This window comes from Pelobates fuscus, chromosome 5 (assembly GCF_036172605.1).
Source record: "Pelobates fuscus isolate aPelFus1 chromosome 5, aPelFus1.pri, whole genome shotgun sequence".
Taxonomy (NCBI): domain Eukaryota; kingdom Metazoa; phylum Chordata; class Amphibia; order Anura; family Pelobatidae; genus Pelobates; species Pelobates fuscus.
In genome coordinates, this window is record NC_086321.1 from 84,226,122 (window position 1) to 84,242,244 (window position 16,123).

At 41.2% G+C, this 16,123-nt stretch overlaps 1 protein-coding gene across 1 annotated transcript in view; it reads left to right on the plus strand.

The window, feature by feature from the left end:
• The window catches only part of SNX18 (sorting nexin 18), a 33,882-nt gene continuing 17,759 nt past the window's right edge, over window positions 1–16,123 (plus strand). The window contains exon 1 of the mRNA XM_063454033.1: window positions 1–1,628. Within this exon, the coding sequence (XP_063310103.1) occupies window positions 86–1,628 (1,543 nt within the window). The 5' untranslated portion in view covers window positions 1–85. The remainder of the gene's footprint in view (window positions 1,629–16,123) is intronic.

Consider the following 16,123-nt stretch of genomic DNA (forward strand, 5'->3'; position numbering starts at 1 on the left):
GCCAGGGCTGGCTGTGTGCTCTCCCCAGCCCAGATTAGATGATCGCGGAGGCAGCGGCGGGTCGTGCTGCTCCCCGGGTGTCGCCATGTCGCTGCGGGCCCGCGCCCTCTATGACTTCCGAGCGGAGAACCCGGGGGAGGTGTCCCTGCGGGAGGCCGAGGTGCTCAGCCTGTGCAGCGAGCAGGACATCGAGGGCTGGCTGGAGGGGGTGAACAGCCGTGGGGAGCGCGGTCTGTTCCCGGCTTCCTACGTGGAGGTGATCCGCAGCGAGCCGGCTTCCCCCCCTCCGCCGCCGCCGCCGCCCCCCCCGGCCCCGGACTCCCGCTACTCCAACCTGCCGACCGGGGGGTACTCCCCGCCGCAGCCCTCCGCCCAGGCTCCTCCCCAGCTGGCCTTCTCCTTCCCCGCGGGAGCCGCGCAGCCCCGGCCGAGCGCCCTCCACTACCAGCAGAGCCAGCCCAGCGACGACGACTGGGACGACGAGTGGGATGACAGCAGCTCCACGGCGGCCGACGAGCCCGGGGGTACTCCGACTCCCGGTTACTATGGCGGCGGCGGTTTCCATGACTACGACGGGTCCAGCTCCCGCTACCGAATGTCCACCCGCTCCGAGCTGCCCCCGGGCTCCTACTCCACCACCGCCTCCTCGTCCTCCGCCTCCCAGGCCGCCAAGGGCTCGGCCACCGTCAGCCGCAACCTCAACCGCTTCTCCGCCTTCGTCAAGACCGGCGGCGAGGCGTTCGTGCTGGGCGAGGCGGCCGGGTTCGTGCGGGATGGCGACAAGCTGTGCGTGGTGCAGGGCCCGCACGGGCCGGAGTGGCAGGAGAACCCGTACCCGTTCGGCTGCTCCATCGACGAGCCCACCAAGCAGACCAAGTTCAAGGGGATGAAGAGCTACATCTCGTACCGGCTGCTCCCCAGCCACACCGGCCTGCAGGTCTACCGCCGGTACAAGCACTTCGACTGGCTCTACACCCGCCTGCTGGAGAAGTTCCCGGTCATATCGGTACCCCGCATCCCTGAGAAACAGGCCACCGGCCGCTTCGAGGAGGACTTCATCTCCAAGCGGAGGAAGGGTCTGATCTGGTGGATGGACCACATGTGCAGCCACCCGGTGCTCTCACGGTGCGACGCCTTCCAGCACTTCCTGACCTGCACCGACGAGAAGGCCTGGAAACAGGGCAAGAGGAAATGCGAGAAGGATGACATGGTTGGAGCCAACTTCTTCCTCACCCTCAGCACCCCACCAGGGGCCCCAGTGCTGGACCCCCACGATGTGGAAGGCAAGCTGGACTCATTCAAGGCGTTCGCCAAGAGGATGGATGAGGGAGTCCTTCAGCTCAACCAGACAGCCGGAGAGTTTGCCCGAAAACAAGCTTCAGGTTTCAAGAAGGAGTACCAGAAGGTGGGCATGGCCTTCAAAGGCTTGGGACAAGCTTTCGAGATAGACCAGCAGCCCTTCTCGGTGGGATTCAACCGGGCTATGGCCTTCACTGGGGATGCCTATGATGCTATTGGGGAAATGTTTGCAGAGCAGCCTCGACAGGACCTGGATCCCATCATGGACCTGCTGGCAGTCTACCAGGGCCACCTGGCCAACTTCCCAGACATCATCCACGTCCAGAGAGGTAACCACACAAAGGGGGTGCTCTGGTGTATTGGGGGTTGCTGTCACTGAGATGCAGGATACTAAGGCCACAGAGTATGACGGTTTCCCATAAATTAGATTGACATATGTGCATTAATAATACATTACAACATTCCATTATTGTAACAATGGAATATTGTGGACCCTGGATGTAATTACTTGGGAAGACCCCATGTATGTAGGAGGTGAAAGGCAGACAAATGTGTAGAAAACACTTTGACTCAATTAGATTAATTCTTACTCAATATGTAACTGTAAAACCACAAATCCTCTAGCAATCGTTTGATAATTTTATGCCATTATAATAGAAGAAAACTTTTTCATTGTTTCATATTTCATGTTGGTAACAAAACAAGCTTGATCCTTGTGTTTGAAATAGCAATACCTATTTGTAATGCCTTCTAACATAATAGTTTAAGATTATGTCAGAGATCACTCAGTTGGGGAGGGGGTTTCACAGTGACACCATTCTGAACTTTGCATTAGAAATGGAGCATAATATCCAGTCTATTCTAGTCAATTCTTCTGGCAGTCTTAACGTCTTATTGCTATGTGTTTGTCGGAACACCTGATATTGAACTATTCAGAATAGGTATTCGAAGAAATTAGGTATTCCATAAGATATATGTATAAAAATCAGTGCTTTCTATTTTGTGGGCTAGTATCTCCTTAAAACTACAAATGTCTTGGAACAATGCTTTGAAACTTTTATGCCATTGCCTTGGTCTAAGTATTTGAATAAAAAAAAAAAATATTATGGCACTGCTTACACACATCATACAAACTACATAATAATCTCTAATAGTTTTGTCAGCAGCTGTGCACATGCAATCCTATAAGTTTCTTTCATTCATTCATTCATTGGTACACTTGGGGATACTGATTTTGCCTTTTTCCCATAGGCCAACACTGGGCAGGGGTGTATGTAGTGTGCACAGCATCTCATTGAAAATGCATGTCCCAATGTTGACTTCATCACTTTTGTCTGCATAAACCAAATCAAAGTAGAGATACTCCTTTCTAAATTTACATTTTTATGTGGTTGCTTTTTTTTTTCTATCAAGTAGTGGTTAACTTTTTTCATTTCTTTCAAAGAACAAAAGTATTTACATTGCATTACCTGCATAGGCCACCAATGTTAACAAATGTTCATTAGGCTTTCAAAGCTCTAACAAATGTTTTATGGACTCGCTTAAGCAAAAATTATGAACCATTGATTCAGAGATTTTTTGTTCTTTAAATACAAGGAAGAAAAAAATTGCACATGATGATGTATATATGCTTTACTCAAGCATACCCTGTTCCTTACCAAACGTATGGTGGCAAAACATTTTAACCTATTAATTGGAAAGAAGTGTGTATTAAATAAGGAAATGATACAGGAAATTAATTCTATATTTTATTTTAAGGGATGTTCTCAATTTTGACTTTCCTTGTTGGCAATTTTACATTGCGAAATCTCCAGTGACTCACTGTACAAAGCTTTCTTGAGTTGCAATACTTAAAGTATAATATCTCGAAAGCTTACAATGTATAACATCCCAGCACACTGAAGACATTTTGCCAAACCTTAGCACCCTAGATATTAATGTGCCTTTCACGTGATACTCAGCCTGCCAATTGTTTTTGGCTTGCTGAACATGATGGGAAATGTATTTTTCAAACATCTGGGATGCTGGAGTGATTCATCACCATTGTAAAGTGAGCATATGAGGTGTCAAGTATTCAGAATGAAGTACAAAGAGCTGAGAGATTTATGAAAGTGTCTTATTCTGAAAAGTGGTACAAAGTTAAAAGTGGAATCACCAGTGGAATGTGATTTTGGTTTCCGTGGTGATAACACCGCTTTTCTTATACTTTAATAAATCTCTTCCAATGCGACTTCTAGGTAATACATTGCATGCTAGTATTATCCAATCATTTGTTTACTGCAGAAATAAGACGTTTTTCTTGGTAAACTCTGGACACACTTTCTTGAAATAAGCAATCTGGCTTTTTCTTTTTTCAGTAGGGGCTTGTGAGAGATTCAGCACTTGGTCGTAGTTTTGGTTATGGGAAAACCTGAATTATTGATTTTTCTCAACTTTTATTGGCTTACATATTAAATAGTTGAAGAGAGCACACCATGTACGCAAACATATAATAAAGGATCTGTACTGTTGTGGATGAAAACTGATGGGGGCATTTCCAGAATAAATTAACAAGTAATAAATGGTGAAACAGATCAATTTTTTTTTTTAAAAAAGTGCTATCTTATTAAACATTGCAGTTTTAGAAATTAAAACATCTATTTCTAAAGTTGTAGTGTTTATGTTGTAGTCTAGATTTAGAGTAGTCACCCCCCTCCCCCATCAAAACCATAAATAAATGTTAACTCAAATCAAGACTTTCCTTCCGGGAGATTTACTTTAGTGTTGCTAAAGTGCTTTAGTTTGGAGTGTTCCTTTAAACTACACAAAGTACATCACGTTAAATGGTATACTGCCACCACACATTGAAATTATGTAATATTTATATTCACCTTCAATGTGTGATTATAAATATTATCTATGTTCAGGTTATTCTGGTGTCAAGTTATTTGTATTTTACTTATTTATGCTTTGGGTGTAATATAATAAATTACTACTCCTTGTAATTAAATGAGATGCAAAGACTGTAGTGTAATGGAGAATCATAATCAAGCAGGTTTGTGTTACAATGGAAAAAATATTAATTTGTGTGTGCATGTATTCATCAAATCTTATTTTAATTTTTAACTTTATTTGGGCTAACCTCTTCATCAAATCATGAGGCAATACTGAAACTCCAATTATGCTGTAAGCCAATGTTTAATCTATTTATGGAGCACTTTTCTACCCCAAGGGGATGTCAAGCACTTAGCTAAAACTTCATGACCTGCTGACATAGCTGTATCATACGAAGGAGTGCAGTATGGATGCCATATGGAATGGTCTATAAGCCAAAGGGTAGTTTATCTTCTGTGACTGACAATTCTATATGAAAATGTCTTGACATTGCCTTGTCTATTTCAGAATATGGTATTTTAGTTAAATAAAAAATGTGATCATTTAACGCTGCAAAATGGTCTTGTGATGCTGAGATTTCTTCTGTGACAAGCGGGCGATGCGGTCAAAACGCGGCGGAAACATGAAAACGTAGATCCTTCTAGCCTTGTGTTCGTGGTTCAGAGTGGTAGTGTAGTAAATATGTTTTAGCACACATTGGGTCTCTTAATACTACCTGAGCTCTGTATGAATGCTACAACCTTACCCAAAGTATTGTTGTTGTCCACAATTATATTTTTATGGCCACATTCCACCTTATGGCTACCTATGTCTGGATAATGTGTTTTGTCACAAAGCACATGTCCTCTCGAACTGATTTCACTATATTCAAATGAGCTCAGCAGTGACCTGATCACTATCCAGTAGGGCATTGGGATATAATGACATGGGAGATTTGTAGCATGAATGTACAGCTGACATTTGCAACAATGAATTGATGCTGTCATGGCAACCTGGATCTTAATTTCTAAGTAAGGAAATAAAACTAATATTTTTTTTTCATTTTCCGCACCCCCCCCCCCCCCCCGCCCCAAAACCTCGAAATTGTTCAAATAACACTATAGCTTTAGAAAAACATGTTTGTATTCCTTAAGTTATAGTGTATCTTAAATACGTTTCAGTACGTAGTCCTTCACAGTACTAATAGAAATGTTCAAAAATTAGTTTTAGGTGATTAGTCAGAAAATGTTTTTTCTTTGCAGTCATCAAATAAATCAAACCAAGTCAGAATCCTCTGAATTTAGCAGGAACTGTTAGTTTAGCATGACTTGTGTTGATGTTGATAACTTCTAATGACATGGTTTAGCATTAATTCCAAAATGCTTTCCCTTTGACTCCAACTCCAACAACTTTAATTTGCCAACCACAATTGTTAATCTCACTGATTTGTAATTTCAGGGTAGAGATTTTGTTCCTTTGTTAATTATGGGCACCATGTCATTTTCTCCAATCCTCTGATATGATTCCTGCAAAAAAATAAATCCTGTATAATGCGAAACATTGGGAGCTTAGATTAGAAATAGCAAAACCAAAGTACTAGTGATTATATACCACCTGGCCCTTGGGCTTTATCAACTTTATTTACTCGATTGCCCATGGCACTTTGCTGTCACCCCCATCTGCAGTACTGTAAGCAGGACACTTTGTTCCAATGATTGTCCTGCTTACTTAGCTTTTGGCTCTCCATCTATCCCCACAGTTTTACATCATGTAGGCCATTCCATTTTGGAATAGAATATTTAGTTTAAAGGAACACTATAGGGTCTGGAACCCCTGAGTGTTAAAACCCCTGATCTGCCTGCTTGGATGACATCATCATAAGTGGTGTTATGAACCAATCACAATGCTTTCAGATAGGAAAACATTACCTATGGTAATGTTTACCTATTACCTGACCATTTTGTGATTTATCCCCCGCCTCCCTTTCAAAACTAGTAAGAAAAGAAAAAAAAAAAGCAGCTTTAAAGCGTACCTGTGCTGATCTCCACACCCCGTCCAAAGTCATCCCTGCACTTCAAATGAAGAAGCCTTTGATTTGAATGTTTTGCAGGCTTAGAGTGCAGTGAGGAGAGTGAGGAATTTAATTCAATGGAAGGAGGTGGGAGCTTCTCCTTGCTGCCTACATAGGAGAGCTCATTACATCTGTTGCTAGCGCACAGTGTGTGCTTGTCAAGAAGGCAGATCAGGGGCAAAGCCAGCACAAGCCAAACACAGCCCTGGCCAATCGGCAAATCTTCATATAAATGCATTAAATCCATGCATCTCTATGAGGCTTGTTCAGCGTCTCCATGCTGGTGCACACTGTGCAGCACTGACCCAGGAAGCACCTCTAGCAGCCATAGAGGCCAGTGGATGTATCCCTAGGCTGTAATGTAAACATTGCATTTTCCCAGGGTTTACTGCAAAAAGCATTAAGGGAATGATTACACTCACCAGAACAAATCCAATAAGCTGTAGTTGTTCTGGTGACTATAGTGTCCCTTTAACACATTGATTGACCGCATATACCCTAATTGGTCTTTAAAGGATTGATCCTCCCTCGGCTACCATTTGTCACCCATCTTTCTATGGGTTCCTTAAATGGATTATATTCTGCCACAATTATACTCCCTTCATTCATAAAGTCAGGACATTCTCTGATGGCACTAACCTATATTATGACATATACCTATTTCTTCCAGACATTCTGACCCTGTATGAACCTAATATCTTGTTCTACTCTACACTATGTCCAAACTCTTAAATTCTTTTGACCCTTTATTTATTTTGGGAACCTGTCTCTCTGTATAGATTCACTTGACAAGAGTTCTGTGATGACACACAGCACAGTTTATAAGCCCGAGTCATTTGATTCTGGGCTATACAGAACTTATATACATTTGGGGAAATTAACTATGTATGCAATTAAATTTTTTCATATCAACCTCTTTAATACTGGGGTATGCTGTATCAATAGTCATTTGCACTTCAGCAACTTACTTGGTACCTTTCAACTGATATTAATAGTGTAATACTATTTTTTCTGCACTGGTCCATGTTTGTCCAGTAGGTTATAATACCCTGATTCCTACCTATTTCCATATACAGCAATTACAATTAATTTAGAACTAATAAGATCCTCTTTACATTTTGTAATTGACTTTGTATAAATAATGTTTGGATCGTTCCCCAGTATTGAATACTATCGTTGTTATTTCTTGTAAATGAGACATCATCATTGCATTACTATATTGTATCCAGCATTGGCTTCCCCACTATACATTTATTCTCCCAGTTACACGGGTTTCAATATGGGTCTGAACGATATGGAAGGGGTTAACCGGCACATCCGTTCGCCCCTCCCACCAACCAATCAATTTGTTTGGCGCCCTATTTAAATCGAACACACGAGGGCATCATCCACCCCTTGAAATGCCGCTCACAGACGAAACGCGTGTCGGGGCTTTCTTCCGTGTAGCTCTTTGCAAGTTGTGCCACATGATTTAGCTAGACTTAGATATTGGAGCACTAGTTAATTCCTTAGAATCGATTTTGGTTCTTCAGTCTTAGACTTCTCGTAGGTCTGGGATTCGGCAATTGAAGTTATAGACCAGCGTTCTTGGATAGTTAGACGCTATTATCTAGTAAACTCAGTATCTCTAGGACTTTTATTATTTTTGGGATGTTCTAGCTTAGCCACTTGCAACTATCTGACGAATTTCTAGGCTGTAGCAGGGATTCTTTGCCAAGCCAGCTACACTTTCATTGTCAGCCCAGGCTAGTTCAGCTATTTGCTCTGACAGGGCTATATATATTTCTTGCTGTTTCTATCACATACATTTTAACTGTCCTGGGCTACTATCTTACACCTATTCTGTCTCTACTCCTTTTTTGCTCTTGGCATATCGCTGAGGTCTGTTAATATTTTATGTAGCTAATTGTTAGCCAGTTTTTCTATACGATTTTATAGTCAGACCTAGCATTTACCTTTTTATAGTTCTGTCTATGTATCATTATATTTGATACTTTGTACAGATATATATATATATATATATATATATATATTTCTACATTTTTTTTTCTCCTTTCCCTTCAACCACTTGGATACTCTGTGTAGATGACCTATGGTTAGACACATTGTAATCTTGCACCATCTTACAGTTCAGTAATATTGGGCTTGTTTGCACCCAGGAAAGGTGATACTTAACAGTTAGGTAGGGACACTACTAAGTGTATAGTGATTCATAACTTCCCATTTTCCTCCCCCTCTCCGATTTTTTTTTTTTTTTTTTTTTTTTTTATGTGATGTTCGTCTTGAGCTAGGTATCTCTCCAGCTCTTTTTATATTTTGAATCCATTAACCCCTTAATGACACAACTTCTGGAATAAAAGGGAATCATGACGGAATATATCCGTCGTCTGTCCTTAAGGGGTTAAAAGTAAATTTTTATCATACTTTGTGGTCACTGGACAGTCCAGTTTTTTTGTTTATCATTTTGTTCTATGGGTTAACCCCTATTATCTCTGTCCAGTTATTTATTGCTTCATCCCATTTTCTGTATTCATATTCTGCCACATCACTAGTTGTAGCTAAACTCTGGTCAGTGAGCAGCAAAGCAATTTTAAGATGTTCACACTGTCTCAGTGTTGCAATTTGCTTCTCCAGATCTCAAATCTGAACTTCCAGGAAAGCCATTCACCCACACTTTATGCAGAAGTAATACTTCTAAAACGCCTACAAAGTTTGCAGTGCTGTACAATAGGTGGACTAACAGACTAGTATTTGCAATAGGACAAGTTAGACACATCGGAACTAAGAGTGTAGAATATAATTGTGTAAAACAAAATTTACCTGCTTTTCTCGAACTCCTGTTTAAAATATTCTACCTTGCAATACACCTTGAGTAAGCTATTGTGATCAAGCTCTTTTTAAATAGGTACTTGGTTAGAAAGAGTGCACAGAGAAAAAGAAAAGGTATAAACCATTACTTATGGGAAATTGTCAGCAGCACTATAGAAAGTATATAATATGTGTCGTCCACTTCCTGGTCTGTTTAGAGCGTATTGCAAATCCTATTTAGACTGCAGTTTTGCAGTTTCTACTGTGAACGTTTAAAAATGTTTTATATTAATTGAGAGTGACTTGCAAGCTCTGTTTACGTTGAGGTTTAACAGCGGCAACATTTGATAGGTCCTTATTGAAAGGTGAACAAACCGTATTGCAAAGGTTTTTTTTCTTTTATTGTATTCTAAATGTTTACCTATTACTTAACCATTTTGTGATTTATCCCCCGCCTCCCCTTCAAAACTAGTAAAAAACAAACAAAAAAAACAGCTTTAAAGCTTACCTGTGCTGATCTCCACACCCCGTCCAAAGTCATCCCTGCACTTCAAATGAAGAAGCCTTTGATTTGAATGTTTTGCAGGCTTAGAGTGCAGTGAGGAATGTAATTCAATGGAAGGAGGTGGGAGCTTCTCCTTGCTGCCTACATAGGAGAGCTCATTACATGTGTTGCTAGCGCACCGTATGTGCCGACGACAGACGTAAATTTTGCACCAAAGTGACATTTGTCATTCTGAATAGGGCTTGGGGCTGCCAAAGTCATGTGCCCAGGGGTGTAACTTGCCCCCAGCACACCTGCAAATCTCTCTGAATTTGAAGCGCTTGATGCAGAAATGTTGCATGTATAGACTCCTACCACTATAACCAATTCAAATCACTAAAGTGGTGATGGTGGATGGAGTAACACTTTAACGGACCCCTGAATCTACTTCCATAATAACTTTAAGCAAAGGTTCAGACAGTTGATAGATCTTCCTATTTCCATAATTCATTGGGTCAACCCATTTCAAAAAGGAGATATTATACCATCTCAAGACAAGCGTTTAGTGCTTCAGCTACTGATGTCTGGGATTTGTTTAAATCTCGCAACCACAAGATGGATTTGTGGAGGAATCAACTCAGCCTTCTGTTTATAGATAGAGTGATAACCATTCATTTGGTACCTAAGGCTTTTTGGAACAAGGAGTTTTTAAGTTTGGTATATACTTCATGGTAGAAAAGTTGTGATCAATCTGGATCTGCCTGAAAAGGGTGATCTTTGGGAGAACTTTTATGACTGCCCTATGTGTGGAAGTATCCTTTCTGTCAGAGAGACCGTAGAATTTAGTCTGTAATACAGTAGACCGTCTGTGACCAGATTGTCTTCAAAATGCATAGAAATTGTACAGGACATTAAAGAAGCTGTAAAACACCAAAGCCACTAGAGTTTTTTTTTTTTTTTTTTGTGTGACTATTTTGCTAAGAAGTTGAGGGCATTGATTGACTGCATGTGTCAGTTGATGTTTTCAGCCATAAATGGTCATCCAAATTTGGCGGGAAATTACTTTGCTATTCTGGGAGGGAGGGACTGGGGTTCAGTGCTGTGGAGATCCCAAAGTTGCTCAGGTAGTTTGACACAGAAATACAACATAGCACCTGCAGTCTCCTAGCACCATACCCACTACAACTTAGTGTGCCCTTTTATAAAGGTCTAAAAATCACCATAGAAACCAGTAGAATAATGAAAAGTCATTCGTTTGTTTCTGTGCTGTTTGCAAACATTAAAATACTTCGATTTTAATTTATTGAATCTATAAATCTGCCACTGGTTTCTTATGACAAACTCCATTAAATATAATTCATTAGAGGAATATGTAAATTGAAAATAGTGGTTTAAATTGTGCATTACAGTTTGAGAAACCCTGTCTTACTTATGTCTGCATCCTGGTGATGGCTGAATTGTGCAATTTTAAAAATAATTCTGACACATGCAAATTACTTTTTAGTTTGCGTAATTGCAGCTCATAGCTATTGTTTGATGATCTGTTAATGACTTTGCAGTTTCTTTGTCTTTGTGGAAAAGCTGTGCTTTTTATGCAGCTTTGATTGGAGCCAGAATTGTCCAGCATGAGTCCTGTTTCTAAACAGACGGATAAAGGTTTCTAGTGCAACACTAACGGACTACAAAATACTCAGACAGGACACGATTCATACAAGCCAATTATTACATAGAGAATAGAGGAACAGTGACAAATGACACAGGATGGACCTTGAACTATCTGACAGCCTATCAGAGCAGTTCATAAAATAAAAACCTAATAAAACAAAACCTATTGCTGCAATTAAAACAAGAGACTTAAAATTGTTATAAAGAACACATGCTGATAACATTCCTTTGACCTCTACAAAGTAATAAAATAAAATGTTGTTGTTCCTTGTCCCCCGTGTTTGATATATTTGTATTTAATGTATACAAGGAATGGACTACTCAGTCTTCTAAAAATCATTAAATTGTGGGGAGGACAGATATTTAACTGTTTTAGTAGAATATATGTAGAAATAACTGGACATTGCTATTTACTTTAAAGGGTTAATCCAACTCTTTATTGTAGTATGAAATATTGCCATTAATTACTAGGTCCCCCACTGTTATAGGTTTAAAAAAGGGGGGGGGGGGGGAGGTAAAAACGTTTGTGCGATCCAGTGCCTGGCAAAGCTTCCTTGGTTACTTTCCACGCCCTGTGTGACTTCACTCCTTTCCTTTAAGGTCCAATCATATGCTTCTCATATAGAACCCCTCGGAGCATGCGTGCACCTTGAGCCAGGGAGGTGAGGTAGAAGGGGTGGACACGAGGGAAGGAGGAACAAATAAAATAATTGTCAATAGGAGGTGGGGAGGCGACAATTTAGCTTCCCCCTTGCAGGCAAACGCCCAACTTAGTCGCCAGAGTGCAATTGCCTTTTTTGCGCAGAGTTAATATTGGGCCTGCTGCCTAAGTCATGGTTACCTTTGATGTAACTAGCCCCCAGCAAGTGAAAATATCTCTGTATGTGCAGCATTTTAAGCAAAAAGTCTTAACATACAAATCAAGATCATTATGACCACTTCTTTTTTTTTTTTTTTTTATTTTAAATTCTTTATTTTTGTGTGCAAGTAATAACAATGCATCTTACACTGCCACGACAGCATATGCAAGCATAGTTCTGACATAGTTGTACATTTACATGACAGTTTGGTTTCTGCACATTTTTAAGTGATAAAGATAGACAGGCTATTATAACACGTTTGCTGCAGGTCTTGACCATTTCTAGCATTCAGCGTTGCACAAAGAAAAGAGGTAATAGGTGTGACCTGCATAAAGTAATGATTAGCACTCTATTTAAACATTGCTGTAGCAGTGACATTTAAATTAAAGTATCAGAGACACTGGAGCATGAGTCTGGCGTTTAAACTTGAGATGCAGTGACATGCTGCTATCACATGAAAAAGGATACCAAGTTATACCAAAGAGTTAACATTAGTCTGGGTCTGTACCCCAGGATCATATTAACAAAAAACATGCCAGGGCTGATTAGCTAAATTAAGTAGCACATATCATGATATCTGGAAAGTTTACGCAGCTTAAAACATCTAAAGCAGATCATGCTAGTGACATCAATACTGAGGGCAAGTTTCGCTTGTCTGAAATGTCCACCCCATGCTAGCCCAATATCAGCCGGTTGATGGTCCGTAGTGGCTTGTCGGGCGGCCCGTCCGTATGCTGTGCAGTCTGCCAAGATGGGACAGAGGGCATGTTGACTCCGGTAGCAGGCATACTTCCATTCGATATTGGTTTATTGAGGCAGTATTCCCTCTGTGGGGGAGCACTGTCCCCTTGTTTTCCGTCTCAGACGATGGGAGAGTCCCTGTATGGTGACTTTAGGGTGTTTGGCTGTTCGTTTCTGCCCTCCCATAGGAGGTGAAGCGGCACGGCAGGGTAAACCAGGGACTGGTAGTGATGTCCCGTTTTGGGGATCATTACCCTCCAGGACTTCTCGTATGTGCGGGCTTTTGGCGTTAAATCCTTGGAGCCGTGTCATGCAGGGTGCGGCATCATGAGGGGAAGGTATGTCCTGTTGCTTTCGCGCCCGGGCTATTTGCCATGCGGTCTCCGCCATCTTGGGAGCCGGTGCTCGTTGGTGTCGTGGCGCTCCGCGGGATCACAGGGTGGAGGGCCGGGATCACCCCCGCCGGCCTGGGGGGGGGGACAGGGCCGGACCCCCTAGCTTCCCGGTTCAGCCGCTCCGCTGGTGGGCAGGATAGCTGGGCAGCGGCCGTCCACCCCACTCACCGCCCGAGCGGTCCCCATCTTCCTTGACGTGGATCGCCCCACCGAGGGACTAGAACCTCGCGGCAAGCCTCTCCTCGGGACCAGGGCTGCTGCTTGCACCGGTGTTAAGCTTTTAGTCGTCGGGTTATAGTTTTGTAGGCTTATTAAGGGCTTAAAGTTTGTAAATTTTCAGGAGCTCTTCTCCTGTGCGTCCGTTCAGCACGGCGGCCGGCCCCGCCCCCCATGACCACTTCTAAAAACAGACGTAGACATGGTGGTTTGCGTAACTCTAGTAGTTAAAAACTATATAGAACAATGAGAATTCAGCCACTTCTTCAAAATCGTTTGCCAGACATATGTATAGGGTGGAGTGAACACAAGTTCATTCATCATCCTCCTATATATAGATATCCAGGGAAATATAAAATTAAGTGTTACTCACAACAAAATGAATGCGTTGCTTCCCTGACTTCACTGATCTTAACTTAAAAAAAAAAAGTTACTCCACAGAAAGTCTGCTTGCCATGCAACATTCAGGCCTAGGTAGTAGCATAGTAATTGCATTTTTTAGCCCTGTTTGAAACCTATGCAGTTAGTGCCAAATATCACTTAAACCTTGGAGCCAAATGTAAATTTTGAGATGTATATGTGAATGGTGAAAAGTTAATCATACAAAAATAACGCCAATGATTGGATTTCTCAAACATTACTCTAATCTGTGAGGCCGTAATTGGCTAATGTATTTGGATCCCCAAGTTGGTTGGTGGGATTTACACTCCTAGGTAAGCAGATGTCACCTTTTTATTATCCTTTTCCTAGTAGTAATATTTAAGATAAACAATATACACCGTATAGATAGCCCCTCGGACCCGGACTCCTCAAGTCCAAAACCCTTACCACGTAGCCCCGGCCAGAAATATGAGGGGTAATGGGAAGGCACGAGTGACCCAGCGGGAGGGGAAGGAGGACGCGACTCGTATGGGGAGAAGAGGCAGTAGACACCATACTATAAGATGCACTACACAAAAAGCCAGGTTACAAGACCCCCCCTAAGCAGCTTAGTATATATCCCAGATGAGTATGTAAATGAGGTGGAGCGGGAACAAGGAAGGCAAAGCGAGACATATAAGACATACAGCCGTCACATGCATACAGACGGCTAGGCTACAACTAGGATTACAACAGTAGTGTTCATCTACGCGCAAATACCAGAATAGCCCCTAGCAGCGACGGGATATAAGGTATAGAAAACTGACAGCCTAAAGCAGCCACACTATGACTCAAGAAAAACTTGACAGCTTTACCCGCTCACCCACAACCAGGTATCGACTCCCAAACTGACCTTAAGACGCTCAAACCTAAGAAATTATTATTTTCGCATGTTTAAACCATTACTTTAATATACTGACCTATTATGTACGAACGCAGCAGCCTGCATAACAAAGACAACTGTTCACAAAACCACGAGTAGCCGTTTATTACTAACCAATATCTGTAATACAGTATGAGTTGTATCGACTAGATACCATTCTAAAATGTGCAATTTAAACCTATGACATGACATTGTATGCCTTGAACAGCCAGCAGCTGCTGTCGCGGCACTGTGGGCATGTATGTTAACCTTATTGCACTTTCAAAATAAAGAATTAAAAAAAAAAAAAAGATAAGCAATATAGTGCCCCTTTAATGTTGTGTACATTACTGTAACTATTGCCATAAAAATACCCTTTTTCAGGCTGCACTTGTCTATTTGTTTATTTTTTTTCTACTTGTTTATCAGGTTTGTCAGGAGTGTGAAACCTGTATGCAATTAAGAGCCTATGTGTTGATTTATTTATTTTTATTGGTTTTGTGCCCAGGCATTGTAACAAAAGCTCAGGAGGACATTATAAACATCATATGTTGCATTTAGAATCTCCAAATATTTTATAATCTGCTAACCCACTTGACGGTTATTCACAAACTGGTCATTTGAAATTAATACAGCTAAGTTGGAAATCAAAATATCTGTGGAGACTTTAGGCAGGGATAGGCAACTTTCCAGGTGTTGTGGACTACACGTCCCTTCATGCTAGCAAAGCATCAAGGGAGATGTATTCCACGATTTCTGGAGTGCCTAAGGTTCCCTACCCCTGCTTAAGGGTATGTTGGTTTAGAATTTGCAATTCTCTAGTTTATTTCCAGTTTCATGCTTGTAAGAAATCCTGCATGCATGCAATTGTAACTATTTTGTTAATATATAATTATAGAATGTTTTACACTGTAATGATGCAATTCTAGTATAGTCGTGAAATAAAAAAAAAATAGATTCATAAAGAAAAAAGGCTGGCATCAAACTCTAACAGAGAATGTTTAGTTGTGAGTAGATTATACGAAAAGTGAAACCTTTATATATCTAGCATACAGCTGCTATATGAAGCTGTAAGTGTGATTGGTGGCAGTGATGTATTAATTATATTGTGTATAAGACAATTACAGATAAGAAGGCACTTTTAATTGGTGTACAAATAATGAGGCAGCTGTGTTTGTACATCACATGGCGATGATTACTTTTCAGCACGGCCTTCTTCACCTCTTGTTCATATTCTGTATGTCAGTTACTTGTTGCCAAAACCTCCTTTTCTATCATTTCAAAGACCTGTCATATAAACAATAGTACTAGGATTCAGTAACTATCACTATGAATTTACAGTTTAAAAAACAAGATATACACGAAACAAAGTAGCTTATCTTAGTCAGAAGATTTTCACTAAGGCCTTGTTGGCCAAGAAAAGTTATCATTGTGTAAATATACCTCTAA